Source organism: Aphelocoma coerulescens, unplaced genomic scaffold, assembly GCF_041296385.1.
Source record: "Aphelocoma coerulescens isolate FSJ_1873_10779 unplaced genomic scaffold, UR_Acoe_1.0 HiC_scaffold_63, whole genome shotgun sequence".
Taxonomy (NCBI): Eukaryota; Metazoa; Chordata; class Aves; order Passeriformes; family Corvidae; genus Aphelocoma; species Aphelocoma coerulescens.
Window position 1 is genome coordinate 1084107 of NW_027183981.1, and position 18359 is coordinate 1102465.

General features: G+C 58.6%; 1 protein-coding gene, 1 long non-coding RNA gene and 1 other non-coding gene across 3 annotated transcripts; 1 reads left to right on the forward strand and 2 right to left on the reverse strand.

Annotated features, from left to right (window-relative positions):
- The first annotated feature begins 1813 nt into the window (after nt 1–1813).
- Nucleotides 1814–4728, forward strand: LOC138102184 (nicotinate-nucleotide pyrophosphorylase [carboxylating]-like). Its single transcript, XM_068999939.1, has 3 exons — nt 1814–2416; nt 3176–3307; nt 4073–4728. Exons 1-3 carry the CDS (start codon nt 1814–1816, stop codon nt 4256–4258), a joined length of 921 nt encoding a protein of 306 aa, XP_068856040.1. The 3' UTR covers nt 4259–4728.
- Nucleotides 4729–4793: 65 nt separating this feature from the next.
- On the reverse strand, nt 4794–7300 carry LOC138102190 (uncharacterized). The gene is made up of 2 exons (XR_011147342.1): nt 7218–7300; nt 4794–6263 (listed from the first exon to the last, which is right to left on the reverse strand). It is a non-coding gene; the product is annotated as an uncharacterized lncRNA (long non-coding RNA).
- LOC138102202 (small nucleolar RNA SNORD45) lies at nt 6655–6738 on the reverse strand. Its single transcript, XR_011147353.1, has one exon. It is a non-coding gene; the product is annotated as a small nucleolar RNA SNORD45 (small nucleolar RNA).
- Nucleotides 7301–18359: the final 11059 nt, after the last annotated feature.

The following is an 18359-nucleotide window of genomic DNA, read 5'->3' on the forward strand; positions in this document are numbered from 1 at the left end:
CTCCCTGTCCCCTCCATATGTGCCACCACCATGTCCTGGTCACCTCCACAATCTCCAGGTATCCTTGACCCTGTCTCCTCCTTCCCTGCTCCCCCCACCATCTCCTGGTCCCCTCAACCATCTGATCCCTTGTCCCACCACCATCCCCATGTCCCCACCACCACCTCCAGGTGACATTGACCATCTCTGTGTCACCTCCACAATCTGCTGTCACCGTGACCATCTCCTGCTGGTTACCACCCCCATCCCCATGACCCCACCACCATCTCCATGTCCTCTCCATGTCCCCAGCTCCATGTCTGGGTCCCATCTTGTCCCTGTCCCCACTGTCATCTCCATGTCCCCTCTGCTGCCCCCTCCACCACAGCCTGGTCACCTCCATCTCCTCCCTGTCCCCCCCACCGCGTATCCCTTTGGTCCCCTCTCCCCCCCCATCTCCATCTTCTCTCCTCAGCCCAACCTTGTCCCGCCCCTCGGCCCCGGCCCCGCCCACAGGAACACCCCTGCCACTGTCACCTCCTGTCACCCCCATGTGTCAGTCACCCCCCGACGCCACCGTAACCCCCCCGCGTGACATCGATGGGGTGGGGGAGGGGCTGAATGGGGGGGCCAGGTTGTCACCCGGTGTCACCTGATGTGACTCCCCCAGTGCCCCCCGGTCATGGGGCGCCTCTCCAAGCGTCCCCTAAAGCCCCCCCCCCGGCCTCGCTCAGTTATTGTCAATAAAGGGAATTTCCCCTCCCCCACCCCAAACCGCCTGGGGGATTTTTTGGGGGGTGGGCGCCCCTGGGGCAGCCAATCACAGCCCGGTGGAGGTGTTGGGGCGAGGCGGGCCACGCCCCCCCAGGTAAGAACCCCCCCGACCCCCACGGCGGGCCTCAGTCGCCTCCAACTCTCGACAGGTCAGTGGAGCGCCCCTCCCCCACTTGGGGGTCTCGGGAAGGGAAGGGGGGAGGGGCGGGTGATGTGGCCCGTCCGGACCGGACTTTGGACCCCCTGGGTTGGGGGAAGGGGCACGAGGGGGGCAGGGGGGACCCACATTCGGGGGCAGGGGGACCCACATTTGATCTCCTTCCTGGGCTCCCAAATCCACCCCAGGACCCCAATAACCCCCAAAATCCCTCCTGCACCCAAAACTCTTCTCCAAAACCCCCTTAGGACCCCAATATCCCCTCCAGGACCTTCCTAGGACCCCCAGGCTTCCCCCAGGACTCGCCCAAAATCCCCTTCCCAGGATCCAATAACCTCCCAAACGGCCCCAAGAACCCCTCCCCAGGACCCCCATATCTCCTCAAGGACCTTCCTGGGACCCTCAAAACCCCTGAAGATCCCCCCCAAAAGTTTACTAAGGAGCCACAAGGACCCCTCCCAAAATTCCCCCAGAGACCCCAATATCCCCCACAGCCCCTCAAGACCGCCCCAGATTTCCCCTTCAGCACCTCAATAACCCCCAAATCCCCTCCAGACCCAAGTATCTCCCTGAAAGTCCTCCCCGGAGCCGTCTCCCCTCAAGGATCCTCCTGGGACCCTCAAACACCCCAGCATGCCCTCAAAATTCCCCACAAGGATCCCCGCATCCCCCAATCCCCCCCCCCCAAGACCAACCCAAATTTCCCCCTCAACACCCCAGTAACTCCCCAGATCCCCTCCAGACCCAAATATATCCCTGAAAATTCCCCCGCGGACCCCAGTATCCTCTCAGGGAGCCTCCTAGGACCCCAATAAGCCCCCCAAGACCCCTCCCCAGGGCCCCACATTCCCCTCCGCAGGCCCCCAGTGACGCCCCTGTCGCTCTGCCCAGGCCCCCCGGAGCATGGCCCGCTCGCCGCCGCCCCGCTCCGCGCCCCCCGGCCGGGGCTGGGCCCCCCCGCCGCCCCCGCACCGCCTGCGCTCCCTGGCGCGCGCGTGGCTGGACGAGGACGCGCCCTGGCCGGACGCCGCCGTGGCGGCCGCGGGGGACGCCGCGACCCGCGCGCAGCTGCTCAGCAAGGGCGGGGGGGGCTCGGGGGGCGTCCTGGCGGGGGCCCCCTTCGCCGAGGCCGTTTTCGGGGTGTCGGGGTGCCGGGTCACCTGGCGGGTGCCCGAGGGGGCGGCGCTGCCCCCCGGGCGGGCGCTGGTGGCCGAGGTGGAGGGTCCGGCCGCGGGGGTGCTGGGCGGGGAGAGGGTCGCCCTCAATATTTTGGGGCGCTGCAGCGGGGTGGCCTCGATGGCCGCGAGGGCCGTGGGGGTGGCCCGGGCACAGGGCTGGGCGGGGGTCGTGGGGGGCACCCGGAAAACCACGCCCGGCTTCCGCTTGGCGGAGAAATACGCGCTGGGGGTGGGGGGCGCCGACCCCCACCGGGGAGGTCTGGGGGGACTCCTCCTGCTCAAGGACAATCACCGAGCGCTGGCAGCGGCAGCGGGGGGGCTCGAGCAGGTGGGGACGCCGAAACTGGGGGGGGCGGTGGGGGGGGGCCTTGAGTTGGGGGCTTCTGGGTGTGGGGGGACTCCAGAATGTGGGCGGTCATGGCGGCAGGACCCCTGGAGTGTGGGGTGCGAGGCGGGGGAACCCCGAGACTGGGGGGGCAGGGCCCCAGTTTGCGGGGGAGATTGGTGGGGGGGCACCCTTGAATTGGCGGGTTCTGGGCGGCAGGCGTGACAACCCCAAATTTGGGGGTCTTGGGTGGGGGGAACACGAGGTTTGGAGGAAATGGGGGGTTTTGGTGGAGGGGGCTCGATTTTGGGGGGAGTGATGGCTTGGGGTAGCCCAAATTTCGAGGGTGATGGGGAAGCACCAATACTTGAAGGGGGTACCAATTTTGGGACAGACCCTTGGATTGGGGTATTCTGGGGGTGGACTGATGTGGGAGGACCCAGTTTGGGATGCATGGGGAGGGTCCCTGTTTGGGAGGGAAGTTGGGGGGTAACCCCTGAATGGGGGTGGGCCCTGTGTTGGGGAACCCTAAATTTGGGTGTTTGTAGGTGGGGCAACCCCAGTTTTGGGGTCGGGGGATGCCCTTGAATTGGGGGGATCTGGGGAGAGGACCCCAATTTGAGGGATCAATGTGGGGGGGCGATGGGGGGGACCCCAATTTTAAGTCAATTAGTGCTCCCCCCCCCCATTTTACCCCACCCCGTATTGGGTCTGAGGGATTGGGCGTCGCTCTGGTGTTCCCCCTGACCCCCTCTTCCCCAGATGATCTGGGGGGTGCGCCGGGCCGGGGGCTTCACCCGCCGCTTGGGGGTCGAGTGCTCGAGCGCGGCTGAGGCGCTGGCGGCCGCGGGGGCGGGGGCTGACATCGTCCTGCTGGACAACCTGGCCCCGCAGGTAAGCCCCAAAATCCGGTGGGGGGCGGGGGAAACAATGGGGAGACCCCAGGTGTGAGGCTGGACCCCAAAAATGGGAGGTTGGATTTTCAAAATGGGGATAAACCCCACAAATGGGGCACAGCTCTCCAAAAAAAGGTGGCTAATGCCATAGATTTGACCTCTGCCCCTACCAAGTGAGCTCCCAAAATCTGGGAGGGGCCCCTAAGAATGGGAGGACCCCCCAGGTGTGAGGCTGGACTAGTAAAATGGGAATCTGCTGTAAATGTGGGACAGCCCCAAAGATAAGTGCCGGAATGCCAGGTTTGGGGGGTCAAAGGGTTGGGTAATCCCAATTTGGGGGGGTTTGGGTGGAGGGACCCTTGACTTGAGGCGTTTAGGTGGGGGGACTGCAATTTTCCGGAGTTCTGGGTTGGGGAGACCCCAATTTGGGTGGTCAGTGGGTTGGAGAGCCCAAATTTGGGGTTGTTCTGGAGGTCAGTGGGTGGCTGGGGCACCCAACTGGGCAGATGTTGGGTGGCAAACCCCCAGTTTTGTGGGGTTTCTGGTTTAAGGCGGATAACCCTTGATTTGGAGAGTTTGGGGGTGGACCCCCAATTCTGGAGGTCAGCGGGTGGAGTAATCCCTGAATTGGTGGTTTCTTATGGGGGGGGACTCAAATCAGGCAGATTTGGGCAGAGAAATCCCAATTTGGCGGGGGATTCTCCCCTGCACCCCCTGCAGTTTTGGGGAGGGGTGCTCCCTGCTAACAGGGTGTTCTCCCCAGGAGCTGCACGCGGCGGCGGCGCAGGTCAAGGCCGCTCACCCCGGGGTGACCGTGGAGGCCAGCGGGGGAATCGTTTTGGGGACCCTCCCCCAATTCTTGGGGCCCCACATCGACGTGGTGTCCATGGGGTGTCTGACCCACAGCGCCCCAGCTCTGGACTTCGCACTGAGGGTGCTGGAACCCTAAAATCCATCCCAGGACCCCCAAAACCCACCCTGGAACCGCCAAATATGTCCTGGGCACCCCCAAAATCCACCCTTGGAAGCCTCAAACCCCAGGCTGGGAGTCACCAGCCGCAGCCCCGGTGAGGAGGACTGGGAAGCCCAGCGCTGGGTCCTCCCAGTCACCAGTGCCTGAGAGACCCCACTCCCAGTGGCCCACCCCCATCCTGGGAACCCCAAATCTACATCCTGGGGTCTCCAAGGTTCTCCCAGCACATCCCCCACTAGGGAGGGACCCCCCCAAGCCGCTCCGGACCCCCAATCTGGCAGTGGGTCCCTCCAGCCGCCAGGTGGCGCCACCACCCAAGATGCCAAACCCCCCCTGAAGACGCCAAAGCTCGAGCTGGGCTCCCTCCGACCCCCTCCCCCACCGAAGGGAGATCCCAAACCCACCCTGGGGTCCCCCACACCCCTTTTCTCTCTGTGCCCCCAAATAAAGCCCTCCCCTACACATCTCCCCAGTTTTATCGGGGTGTCACCCCCCAAAATCCACCATCGAGTGCAAAACCAGCTGCTTTATGACCAACAAAACAGGGGGTAGTGATCACCGACCCACTGACCCCCTACTCCAAACCAGCGCCAGTTCTGCTGGTCGGGACCAGGATCGGCCTTTTGCAGACACCCCCAGCTCCTCCCTGAGAAACTGGAATGAAAAATAGAAATCCCTCGGTTTAGGGTGGAAACTGGTGCCTGGGGAATGAGCTCTCAAGACAAGAGGTTGACGGTCCCAACCCCCAGTCTGAGGATCCCAACCTCCAGTTTGAGAGGCCAAAACCCCAGGTGGGGGGGCAAGATCTCAGTTTGAGGATCCCAAACCCTGGGATGTCATGAGAGTGTCCAGGACAGGGCAGGGGGCATACTGGGTTTCCCAGCCCAATCCTGGGAAAGACAGAGCTGGAATTCCAGTGCCAAGTGCTGAAAGCCAAAGAGGAGCAGCTGGCAAGGGACAGAGAGGGGCTGGAGGAGGCCTGGCAGGAGCTGGGGCTGGAGGAGGAGCCATGCGGCTCATGTGGTAGCAAGAGAAGGAGATTCCAAGGGCAGTGAAGCACCTGTACTGCAATTCCCAGCTGTGCAAGGCATGGAGCAGAGCTGGAGCTCCACATCCCTTCCAGATCCTACTCTTGTCCCAGGAAGGAGACAAGGGAAGCCCAGAGGAGCAGCACTGGCCCTGACTCCCCTCCCCAGCTGCTATTCCCCAGTGCTGATCCCATGGGATGGCCACTGTCACATCCCATGCAGCAGGGTCCATAGAAGAGCAGCTCTGCCTGCTTCCTTCACCCCCCACACCTGATGCGCTGGTGCCAGGGCCCAGCTCCCCTATGGAATGTCCAACCTGTTTCCTCCCTGGAAGGGTTCTACTGGTCTCTTGGTACCATCACCCCTTTCCCAAGACCCCTCCCAGCTTTCTGGGCACAGCCACACAAGCTCCTGTTCCCCATTTCTCACTGGGGGCACCTTCCCCAAGGACCCTCTGCTTCCCTCGCATCCCCAGCACAAGCCAGGGCACCCCAGAGCCCCTCAGGGTGTAGGTGGACCCCAAGGCACCCCAGGGTGTGGGTGGAGTGCACATGAAGCACAAACACCCAAAATCAAGCGGGGCTGACTGCAAGGGAAAGCTTTCCAGGGGTGCAGGGTAGATCCAAGAGCTCCCAGGATCCGTGGGATGTGAGCCATCCCACAGCTTGTCCCTGGAGCAAGAGCTGTTCCCAGTTCTGCCCCAGGGACTCAGCTGGCAGCTCCCCAGGAGTGGGTGACACCCCATACTGTGCATTCCCAGGAAGTTATGGACAAGGTTTATGGGGAAGCCCCTTCCACTGGGTCACGGAGTGCAGGAGGGATGCCCCGGTTTTCCAAATGCCTAATGGGAGGCTGGGAGCAGCTGGATCCAACCCCAGCCCCAGGCAGGATCAGGTGTTTTGTCCGGATCACGCCTCTGGGCTGGCTGGAACGTCCCGGGCTCAGCCAGAGACCTGCGAGAAGCACAAAACATTCCAGGTTTAGGGCCAGCCTGGCCAGAGGTGCCAGTTCCCTCCTGCGCACTCCCACCCGGAGCTGCAGCAGCCCAGCTGCGCAGGCGGAACGTGCACAGCTCAGCCGGCACACGGGGGCTCAGGGACGCCCCCAGTCAACGCCCCCACGTGCACCTGGCCACCAACTGCCAAACCATGGCATTCGGGCGAGGTGAGAGCCCCTCCTGGACACAAAACGCACGACTCGGCCCGCAACTGCACCTGTCCCACGCGGCGATGGGGCAGATCCCAACCCGGGCCCCCCCTCTCCTCAAGCCGGGTGCAGGTCTGGCACGGGGACTCGATCCCACAATCGGAAAAAGCTCCCCTGCCGGAGGGATCGGGAGCTTCCCGGGCCTCAGAGTAATTCTAGAGCTAAAGCGGTGAGAGACATCAGCTCCGCTCAGATAATACATGCCAGCGCTCATCCCGGGCCCGGGAAGTGCCTCCTCCGGCCCTCCCAGCCGAGCGCCGCTGTTGGCAGCGCGGGACGCTCCCTCCGGCCGCAGCCGTGCCCCGGCAGCGCAGCCCTTGGCACGGCGCTGGAGCCAGCGCCGCCGGCCGCAGCCAAAGCCCCCCCGCCGCCGCCCCGGCACGGCCCTTCCCGCGGCCCCGGCTCGGCGGCGCCGGCAGCGGCCTCACGATCCTCCCGCCGCCGCCTCCCCGGCCCGGCCGCTCCGCTCTGGGCCGCGCCGTTCCGGCAGCGCCGCGCTCGGGGCAGCGGCTGCGGCACCGCGCCCTTGGAGCGGCCCCTTCCACAGCCCCGGCACCGGCACCCGCGGGGGCTCTGCCCGGGGGGCTCCGTGCCCGGGGGGCTCCGTGCCCGGGGGGCTCCGTGCCCGCGGGCCCCGCCGCTCCCCGCCCACGGCCCCTGCCAGCAACGAGACGCCCCGCGACCCCTCCCGGCCTCCCCACCTGCGCCCCGGGCCCGTCCCGCACCACGCGGCCGCTCCCGCCGCCGCTTCCGCTGCAAGGGACACCCGCCCGCGGCGGGCCGGGAGGAGCTGCCGCCGCGATCCGCCCACATCCGCCGCCAACGCCTCGCACCCCCACCGCCCTCCGTTCCCACCCGTGAGAGACCCAAACATTGTGCTTAATGGCTTAAACTTTGCTCTGAAGGACTTTTTGCCCGTTACGGCAAAACTCTATGAAGATGCTGCGACCACCGAAGCCCACCCCTCCCTGAGGATGCCTCCTCAGGGGAACTTCGGCTGTGAGTTACGCCGCCTAAGGGCACCTGAGATAACAGAAAGGTGACACTTGTTCAATTATCTCAGGCCTAGAGAGAAGTAAACAAGGCTGAGGGAGAAGAAAGCATTCCCCAGAAAGCCAAACCCAGCAACTGTCCTGAAAATCAGCTCTGGTTGCGTTTGGGGTGGCAGAGGCCATGACCCACAGACCCAGTTTGCCGAGGTTTGCACATGCTCCCTCCCAGCCAAAGGGTTGGAGGAGAGGTTTTCGGTGTCTGCCACAACTTCTGGTGAGAGGCAGTGAACACCCATCCTCCTTTACACAAAACGGCTCACTTGTAAAAAACCCCACCCCAGGAAGGCCACACACATGGGACATTCACATGAGGAGCAGCTGAAGAGGGGTCAGAAACCATCAAAGACCCCCAGAGCTCCTCAGACTCATTTCCTGAGGCCTTCCACCAGAGCACTGCATGTGATGCAACAGATCCAGAGCCTGTTGCGAGAGACGGTGTCAAACTTGCTGCCCCCGGCCTCGCTTCCCCGGAGGTACCTGGGCATTCCCACATGGCCAAAACGTATATTAATCCACTGAACTCATGGGGGGACCCTCACCACCCAGATGACCAGATGGAAAGGAACAACGGGATGCCCTTGGGATCTGTGGAGTGGTGAGATTTTTTACTTCATCTACCTCTTGTCACTCACTTTTCCTCCTCCACCTCACTTTCTATTCCTCCCCCGCTGTCCCTCTCTCTGTCTCTCATTTACTGTTAAATAAAATCCATACTATTGACTTTGGCTTATGGTCTCAATTGTCCCTCAGTTCAGGCAGAGGCATCTCTCCAAAAATTTTAATAAGCGGATCGTAGCACCATCCCCTGCTGCTGCTGCCAGGGAGAGCAGTCGGGAGTCCTTGCCCTGCCCCAGCCTGGGATCCCTCCCACGGCAGACAGTTCTCCACCAACTTCTCCAGAGTGGGTCCCTTTCCTCGGGCTGCTCCGAGTGCAGAGGGACCTCCTCAGCACCTCTGATAGGAAACAGCTTTGCCAGCTTCCCAAAGAACAGAACCTGTTCTTGATATCCAACCTAACCCTCCCTGGCACAGCTCCAGCCGTTCCCTTGGGTCCTGTCCCTGGTCCCAGAGAGCAGAGATCGGAGCTGCCCCTCAGGAGGAAGTTTCCAGGGCACTGCTGACTCAGATCCAACTGGCCATGGTCCAGGATGGCTGAGCTTTCCACAGTCTGTCCGTACATCCTGGCTTGCCCCATCCCAGGGGCAGAATCCATTGCTTGTGTTTGTTGGGCTCCACATGGTTGGTGATTGTCCATTTCTCTCCCCTATGTCCAGATCTCTCCAAGGGCCTTCAGGCCTTCCAGAGAGGCAACAGCTCTTCCCATTTTGTATCGGCTGTGAATTGCTCCGTGTCCCTTTCAGTCCTGTGTCCAAGTCATTTATGGAGAGGTTGAGCAGCACAGGGCCAAAGATGGAGCACCAAATATTACCACAGGCCTCATTCCTATGGTATATCACTGTGTCCTGCAGCCATAGGGAGGAGGAGGAGAGAAGATCCAGCAGGCAGGAATTGTGCAGCAAGATTGATTCATTTAATTATTTTACAAACTCTTCAATAGACTTTTTCTTCATAGTCTAACTGGACAAAGGACCAGCCACCCCTTGGGGGTGATTGGCTAAAATCCTAAAACATCCATTGTCAAAATATTTTTCTACTGTACCATAAACAAGACTTTTCAAGGTTGCACGTGGTTTGGTTGTTTACATTCCCTGCTACCTCTTCTGTGAGAGAGAAAAGTCTCTCATGGACTTAGAAAATAGCAAGAAAATCCTCGCTAGCAGCATTTTTGTACCTACACCCTGCAGAACCCCACTAGTGACCAGTGCCAGCCCGATTCTACCCTAGTCACTGTCACCCCTTGTGCCTGACCCGTGAGCCTGTTGTCACCCATCACAAGGCGTGTTTATCCAGCTGGGGCCGGACAGTTTGTCCTGAAGGATCCTGGGAGAGACAGTCTGGAAGGCTTTGCTGGAATCCTAAGAGATTCCATCATCTGGCTTCCCTTGATGAATCAGGAGGGTCCCCTTGTCTTAAAAGGAAATTGACAAGCTATTATTTAAACAGAAAACTAACTTTATTTACAGAACTATAGTTGGCTTGCCAGCCATAATCCTTAGGACAAAGTGGTATCCAGGCTCAATGACACCTGTATGACCCTTCAGACATAAAGTACTGACCAAGTCTGGGGCTGTGGTTGGACCCAGCCGCACCCAGAGTCCTGTCTGAGAAGAACCTTAGGAAGTCAGGGAGTCCTTTCTGCACCTTGTGAATCAGCGGGAGGGTATCCCTGATCAGTCGTGCCTGAATGTCCCAGTCTGGGCACAACAGGCCCCCAGCTCAGCGGTGCCAGCGCCACAGATTGTGTAGGGACTGTCCCAGTGTTCACTGCTCCTTCAGAGTCCTCAGGTTCAAGGTGATCTGAGCTGCCAGGCAACAGATGAATTCACACTCATCTTTCTCCAAGGCCTGAAGTTCTGTGACCAAAACAGCTGAGATGAGTTCCTGTGTTTGCAGAGAGCCCCCCACTCCCCCAGCCCTCACTCCCCACTCACCACTGAAAACCAGAGCAGGCAGCTCCTTGCTTTGGTCCTTGAGATGCCATGCGATGGACCCCAGCATGCTCCCAGAAACCAGGGACCACCAGTAGCCTGGATGTGGCACTGGGCAAGGGCTGGGGGGGACAGGGACTGGCCAAAGTGGGACCCTGGGCTGGGGCTCACCGATGAACCTGATGGTCCCGTCGTGCACGCATTCCTGAGGGTCCCTCAGGTACTGCAGGCTCTGATAAAGGTATTGATGCTGTCCTTCTCCATCTGGAGAGACCATAAAGGTGTGGACATTGTCACAGACCCTCCAGGTGGCTGAAGCAGCCCCTCCTGCCAGCACCTCCATTACCAAGAGCCCTCCTCCCTCCCGCTGGGTGCAGAGAGGGGAGATGGGCCTGGAGAAGAGCCTCTGGGGCTCTGTTCTGGAGCCAGGAACAGGGGTGCACCTCCAGGCTGTGGGCTGTCCTCCCCAGGCCCAGCTGCACAGCCCATGGCCCAGCACAGTCCCTGGGGTGCATCCTCACCAAGCAGTCGGCCATCCTCCAGGGCTGCCATGTCTTCACCACAGCTCCTTCCTCTTGAGGAGCTCTGTGATAGCAAGGAGGGATTTCCTGGAGGCCTGTGGGACAGCAGAAGCTGGGAGATGGCTCCAGGGCCTGAGAAAGGTGACCTGGGGTGACTCTGCCTTTAGGAAGCTGGGACATGCCCCTGCCAAAGCATCTGGGAAGGGCTCCTCAGTACAGGGTTTGAGGCTCAAATCCCTGGCCTCTAACACCTTTGTGGACACACCTGTCCACGCCTCAGTGGTCCTGGGCTGGTGCCAAGCCCTGCTGGAGTAGGCAGGGGAGGTGGTGGAAATGGCTGTGCCAGCCGGTCTGGCCCTGCTAGCGACCCTTCCTGGGGCTGTGCTGGGGGAGCACTGCCCGATGTGCAGGAGCCCCGAGGGTGTCAGCCACTGCCCTCTGTGTCAGTGCTCAGCCCTGACATCAGTACCTGGCCCACTTTGGGGACCTTGTCATTCATGTGGAGGATGAGCTGGACCAGGACACTGTGCACGTAGTTCTTCATCCACTTCTCCTTCCCCACCACTATCCTCATCAGGCCGCTGAAGGAGCGTATGCAGCGCTCCTGCACCCAGCCTTCCTCCTGGAAGGAACGAGGAGAGCTTCAGAAGCAGCAGCTACCTGCCCACAGTGAGGAGGGATGTGACAGCAGCTGAGGTGAGGGGCCATGTCCCGGGGTGTATTGGTTTTGCTTGGCCTGGTTTTGGTAGCAGGGGGGCCACAGAGGTGGCTCCTGTGAGAAGCTCCTGGAAGTTTCCACCATGTCCAGCAGCGCCAATTCCTGATGGCTCTGAAGATGGACTTGCTGCTGGCCAAAACTGGGCCAATGAGAGAGGCTGGTAACGCCTCTGTGATGACATATTTAAGAAGAAAATCAAAACAAAGTCACAAGAGATTTTGGATTCTAGAAGAGGAGGAGGTGAGAACATGTGAGGGAAAACAACATGGTGAGACCAAGGTCAGTGAAGAAGGAGGGGGAGGAGGTGCTCCAGGTGCCAAAGGCAAGGTTCCTCTGCAGGCCGTGGTGAAGACCATGGGGAAGCAGCTGTGCCCCTGCAGCCCATGGGTCCACAGGGGATGCAGAGATCCACCCGCAGCCAATGGGAGAGGTGCTCACACTGGGCTGGGTGGGTGCCTGGAGGAGGCTGTGATGCAGTGGAAGACCCGGTGCAGAGAGAGGGCCCTTGATTCCAGGCTGGAGCAGCCTGTCCTTGGAGGGCTGCACCCCGTGGAAAGAGACCCATGGCGCAGCAGTTTTGGGAGGACTGTGTGCCCGTGGGAGGGACTCACGCTGCAGTGGGTGCGGTAGGACTGCTGCTCGTGAGAGTGGACTCACGTCGGAGAGGTTCACGGAGAACTGTCTCCCGTGGGAGGGAGCCCACGGTACCACAGGGAAAGGACTCCTCTCCTGGAGCAGTAGAAGAAAATTGTGGTGATGGACTGACCACAAATCCCCATGCCCAGTCTCCCTGCGCTGTCGGTGGGAAGGAGGGAGGGGCTGGGGGGGAAAAGGTGTTTTTAAGGGTGTATTTTATTTCTCATTATCCTCCTCTGAAGGATATTTCTGTTATCAATAAATTCACTTTGCAACTTAAGTTGAGCCTGCTCACCTTGAAGTGTTTTCTCCCAGTCTGTATCTCACTCGTGAAGTATTTGTGAATTTTCTTTTTTCCTTTTCCTTCCTCTGCCCAGCTGTGGCAGAAGAGGGTGAGTGAGCGGCTCTCGTGGGTGCCTGGTGCTGGGCCAGTGTCAAACCATGACATGGGGTCAGATGCCAGAGTGGGAGAAGCAGGCCTGGAATCCATCCCAGGAGAGCCCAGGGGAGCGGAGCTTGCTCTGAGTGCTGCTGTTATAGCCGGGTGCCCCTCTCAGGGCTTGGGCTCCACATTGGCCTCACCTCATCGAAGTAGGACCAGAGTGCCTTCACCAGGTCCACAGCAATGGAACTGGCCTCAGTCCTCTTCAAATGCCTCATCACATCCCAGACGACCATCAGGGCCTTCATCACCAGAGACACGTAGTCCTGCCCCAACAGGTTCACCAGGTCTGGCAGGAGAACCTTCATTTTTCTCACCTGCACAAAAGACAGTTTCCATTTTGTGAGAAAGTCCATGCCTGGACCACTCCCCAGGCAGCCACCAGGCCCTGCCAGTCAGGGAGGGTGTTTGGAGCAGTGACCCCATGTCCTGACTCCTTGCCCAGGGCCTCAAAGCCTGGCTTCCACATGTCTGCCCCTGACACCACCCTGCTCACCCTGTCATGTCTCTCTGACAGTGTGATGAGGGCCCTGAGCACCAGGGAGAGCATCTGTGTATCAGTGTTGTTGCCTGAATACATCAGAAACCTGCAGATATTGTACAATGGAGCAAATTCCTCCTCTTGCACATCTTTGGAGGCCAACATCTGAAAGAAACCCTTCAGCGAGCAACCTTTGCCCCTGGCAAAGCCAGCAGGACTCCCCTGGCACAGCTCCTGCTTCCCCTCCACAGCTGAGGACAAGGGCACCAAGGCTTTTCCTCTGACTCACAGCCACGCAAGTGAGGCAGGTGTTCTCATCATGGGTCTGGAAAATTCCATTCTTCTGGTCCTGGAGTTGGATGTGCAGCTCCTTTAAGACCTTCTCCACAGTCTGGGGCACTGAGAACATCACCTCCCACAATCTGAGGGCATTCCTGCAAGGCACAGCACTGTCAGCAGGGCCTGGGCCAGCCCTGCAGGATGTAGGGTGCCCAGCGATCCTCCCAAGGCAGGCAGGAGATGGCTGAGGGGCAGCGTGCTGGCTCTGTGTTGGCTCTGGGCTGGCCCAGCCAGCTGTGGCTGTTGCAGGCCTGGATGACCCCCACCAGGGCTGGAAAGCGTGGTGGGATGGAAGGCCCTGCTCCTCGGCAGGGTCCCGCAGCGTTCCTTAGGTTTGGCAGCCAGAGGGTCTCAGGGTCCCTCTTCCCACAGGGGCTGTTGGGGCCAGTACCTGTCTCCTTGTAGAGCCATCTGCAGCAGCATTGTGACCACCTGCCCAGGACTCTTGTCAGCCACCAGGAGAAGCAGGGAGTGGAGGCTGTGCTGGACTTGGGTGTCCATGACCAACCCAATGTGGTAGATGTGGCTCACGATGTTTGGCACCTGGAGGGGACACAGGTGAGGGTGGTGCTGCTGCTGGAGCCGTGTCCTCAGCTGCTCTTCCCATCCCTCTCCACTGTCTCAAGGTGGCTTCAGGTGCCCGAGACATCTGGATTTGGGAGGCAGGAAGCCAACATGGCACGACAATCCAGACACAGGCCACTTACATCCATCAGCCACCAGTCAGGGTCTCTCCAGATCACCTCCAACATGTTGAGAGCCACCTGCTGATTGCAGGTAGATGAGTAGTGGAACATTGTAATGGTTGAGAGGATGATGCCTGTCCTCTCAGAAGGTCTGAGGTATTTTCCAAAGGCCTGTGGCAGGAAGGAATCCCCGCTGATTCTGGGCCCCTTTGCTTACACAAATGCTGTGGACAAGAGTCCCAGCAAGGAGAGGGCTCAATACCTCGATGTACTCCTTGGCACTGGGAGAGTGAAGCAAGGAGGTGATCCCGGCTTCCCAGTGTGCTTGGAGCTGTTCATTACCATCTGGCAGCATCACACCTAAAGAGCGGGGAAAGACGGACGCGTCAGTGAGACACAGCTGCTGTGCCAGCAAGCCAACCACATCCTGACAGACCTCGGGAACCAGGAACGGCTGCGGAGGAGTTGGTCGTGGGAGGAGGTGGTGGCAGTGGTGTAAAGGGCAACCTGCCTCCAGTGTCTGTACTCAGTGGGGCTGGCCCGGGACGCTCTGAGCCCCTGGAGCTCCGCATGCAGCCCCCAGTTACACCATGGCTGCAGTACTGCTCAGGGGGAAGGGCTTGTGAGGCTGGAGCATGGCAGGGCAGGACACGAGCTCTCCAGGGGACATGGGGAAGGGGAGCAGTAGGGCTGAGTCCTTCGGGGAGGAGCAGCTCAGCTGCTCAACAGCCTGGGACAGAGAGTGTGGGGAAGGAACAGAGATGACAGCAGTGCTGAGGTCATGGTGGCACTTGCACCAGGCACAAGGGTCCATCAAAATGCTGGGGAAGACCAGCAGATGTGTCAGGGGATGTCACTGTGCCGGGGGATGCAGCCCAGCACAGCTTCTCTTACGTTTGTGCTGACAGATGAATTTGAGGAGGGTATAGAGAGCATCCAGAGCCACATGATTGGTCTTTTCTTCCTGAAATGACATGAGGATGAGATGTCCAAGCACCTTCCCGAGGACTGGGATCTGGATCTGTCCACAGGCAGCACCTCTGTCCTCGTTTTGACCAGCCTGGGGGAGGCAGGCAGAAGAGCAGAACAGCTGAAGGCGGCAGCTGAGGCCAAAGCCCTGACCCACGCAGTGTATCCAGGGCTGGATGCAGGTGGGTCAGAACTTGACTCCCAGAGAAGCCACTGGACAGTAGCCCCAGCAGGGAGAGCTCCCTCCATGCTCCTTGGGTGGTCCCGTCCGACACAGGGCTGGGGCAGAGCTGGCTCCTGGCTGGGAAGCCCAGGGGAAATGGAGGAACCAAGGCCCTTCAGCGCAGAGCCTGTGCCCAGGCTGGCCTTGGAGGCACCTCGGAGCTGCAGCTGTACTGGCCACAGGGACGGGGCGATGGCTGAAGGGTGCCTGGTCCTCACCTCCAGAGTGGAACAGCTGACCAGCCAATGGCTCAGGACACAAATCCTCTCCAAGCCCCTTTCCCACACAACTGCTCTCTCAGAATTGGTGAAGGTGAGCAGCACCTGGGCAGAGGGAGGCTGAGGTGAGCCATGGGAGCAGACACCAGCTCCTGTGGCAGCAGTGTGGCTCCGCTCCTGGGCTGGACTCTCACCGTCCTTCAAGGCTTCCTCTCACCTCGAGCTCAGCTTCAGGAGGCTCCTGTGCCTGGGACAAAGGCCCCAGGCCAACCTTGTGGCCAGGCAGGTGCCACCCTCTGGGATGGGTGCTCCAGCTGAGCCCCAGGGCAGGTGGGCACCTGCCCTGCAGTGGACTCTTCCTGCTCAGAACTGGGCTGGGGACCACCCACCCAGGAGTGGGCACCCCCCCAGGGTAAGGAACAGCCCCAGGACCCCCACTCTTTGCACAGGCCAGATCTCCAAGATGTCCTGCAGCACCTCACCCACTTTGAAGGCAGGAGAGTTGAGCACCACTCTGGGTGTCCCTGTGGGGCATGGGGACAGCTCCGTCCTGGGCACACTGGTGCCCCCAAAGGACCTCCAGGCCCCCTTTGCCCTCCTGTCCCCTTGGGACATCCCTGGTGCCCTCCAGCACACCCCAGAGCCCTGTGTTCAGATACCCCCACATGCCTCCAGGATGTTCCTGTCAGTGCCCTGCAGAGCCCAGCCTCTGCCCCCGACAACATGACATGGGTGAGATTTGCTCAAGCCTGACAGAAATCAGCGGGTTTGGCACCTCAGCTCTTCTCTGCCTCGCACCATCAGAAGAGCTTGTGGAGAAAAGAGGACAAAGAAAATGGAACTTCTTCCGCTGAGTTTGCCCTTTCCAGATTTGGCAGCTCCCAGCAATGGAGATTCCCCTCTCCGTGGTGGTTGCTTGCTCTGCTCTGGGACCATGATGGTGAACACCCTCTTACAACCAAAGCCCCTTCCTTCCCCTCTCTGAACATCGCCTCCAGCACTGCTCCACTTGAGACCCTTCCTGAGGCCTTCAGGGCACCCCAAGTGCCTCTGCAGAAACACCCCTGGACTGGGGGTTGCCCCCCTGGGCTCTGCAGTCCCAGTGGTGCTGGTCCCAGTAGCCCGAGGAGCCCTTGCTTGTGCTCTGATGGTGCTGAACAGAAAGTCTGCGCTGAGCTTGAAAAATCTCAGGAAGTTTGGTGTAATTTTAAAGTGTGCTAACCATGGAGTTTCTTCATGCTTCCTGGTTTCTGGGCAGTTCCTGTGCGGCTGCTGGGGGAGTTCCTGGGGCAGTTCCCAGGTGGTTCCAGGGAAAGTCTGCAGGTGGGTTCCAAGATGGGTCCCAGGCAGTTCCCAGGTGGACTCCTGGTGCCCATGGGGCTGCGGGACAGCAGGAGTGCAGAGACACTGAGTGTTCCAACGGGGCTCTGTCCTGGCACTTCACTGCTCCTTAACCAAATGCTGCACTCAGAGCTTTGCTGCTCTTCACTCGGCCTCTAAACATCACATCCATGAAACATGCAAAAAACTTTCAGCATTTCAACAAGTTTAGTTCCTACAATTGTTTCAAGAAGAGATTAATATTGCCTTCAGCTTAAAAATCTTTGAGAACAATGTCTGGGTGTAGAAAGAACTAAGCAAAGTTTAAATGATTTAATGAAGTTCGAGCAGATGGTGCTTAGCTGTTCTTCATGTGCTATAAACACAAGAGGTATTTTGTAACTAACCATGCTGAATCTGTCACTGAAACTGCGGGAAAAACAAAACCTCTCCAAGAACATTTTTAGTGTTAGAGAACTAAGGCACTACTTTATTCTGGCCAGGATGTGCAACAGAAATCATTTCATCCACACATTGACTGGGTTGAGCAGAGAAAATAATTCAATCATACATCATTCTTTACTAGATTTTCCACATATTTATACAGACAAAACCAAGAGAAATTAATTGGTTCAATGTTCATTGGTCCCAAGTTGCACAGTTTTTAATATTTGGTTTCCTATTGCTTATTGATCAGTTTGCCTTCAATGCTAATTAGGTCCACATTCTTCATTCTCTTGTCGATCTTTTCCCACACCAGGTGTCTCTGACACACCAGGAAGGATGTTTGGGCATTGATGTTCGTTAATGCTCACTTACCTCTTGTGCATGCTCCAGCAGCTCCCAGTCTATTGAGGTGTTAAGCTTCCCAGGCCTTGCCCAGGAAGCAGAGTTTCTCGGAAAAAAACTTCCATTGCCTTCCCCCTGGGTGATGACGAACAAAACCCCTGACTGAAGTTAGTTAATAATTTTAAAGTTGTATAATTTCCAGCAAATCTGCGACATCTGCTGTAACCGTAGGTTCTGGAGCTGCCCTGCACAGCTCATGTGTTGGAGCGTGGGATTTCTTCTGGACAAGCTCTGAAACAGTATTTGGTCTCCATTTTTGCTGCTGTCCACTCTAACATTCTGTGCAGAATTGTTCCTTCACATCTTCTCCATGATTTAGGTATCACCTTGATCTTGATTGCCCCTCAGGTGGGCCCAAAGGAGGAGATTACAGTCAAACACCTTTTAAATCACCCTTGGTTTATGTGAGGTTATTCTGTTGCTGTTTGGTGGCAAAGTAAATCCTCAGTAAGTCCTCTGGACAGATGAATACTAAAGTGTGAAGTGTGATCTTCCTGACTTATTACTCTCGTCACAGGGCAGTGGTGTGAAGGCATTTTTCCAGACATGAACTTTGAGATGGCTGTGGCTCCTTTTGGCTTCTTTTAGCTGTCAAAATGTTATTACTTGCTCTTGATTTCTCTGGAGGAGGAATTTCAAATGTGTTTTCATCATATTTTGCAGCTGGATTTGCAAAAGAACTGACTTCTCATCCAAATGTGAAGTGTGAGAGATGAATGTGGTATTGCTCTGTTTGCAGCCTCTTCTACAGGAATTACTCTTACTGAGGTCTTCATGTGTGCTAAACAGCTATTATAGCATTGGCTTTAGCGGGTAGTGAAATGTAAGGAATATTGTGTA

Bases quoted from the DNA above. Each gene is read 5' to 3' on its own strand.
- LOC138102184 (XM_068999939.1), top strand. From the start codon at position 1,814: ATGGCCCGCTCGCCGCCGCCCCGCTCCGCGCCCCCCGGCCGGGGCTGG. The intron at 2,417-3,175 runs GTGGGGACGCCG...CCTCTTCCCCAG, and splicing joins CAGCGGGGGGGCTCGAGCAG to ATGATCTGGGGGGTGCGCCG. The intron at 3,308-4,072 runs GTAAGCCCCAAA...TGTTCTCCCCAG, and splicing joins TGGACAACCTGGCCCCGCAG to GAGCTGCACGCGGCGGCGGC.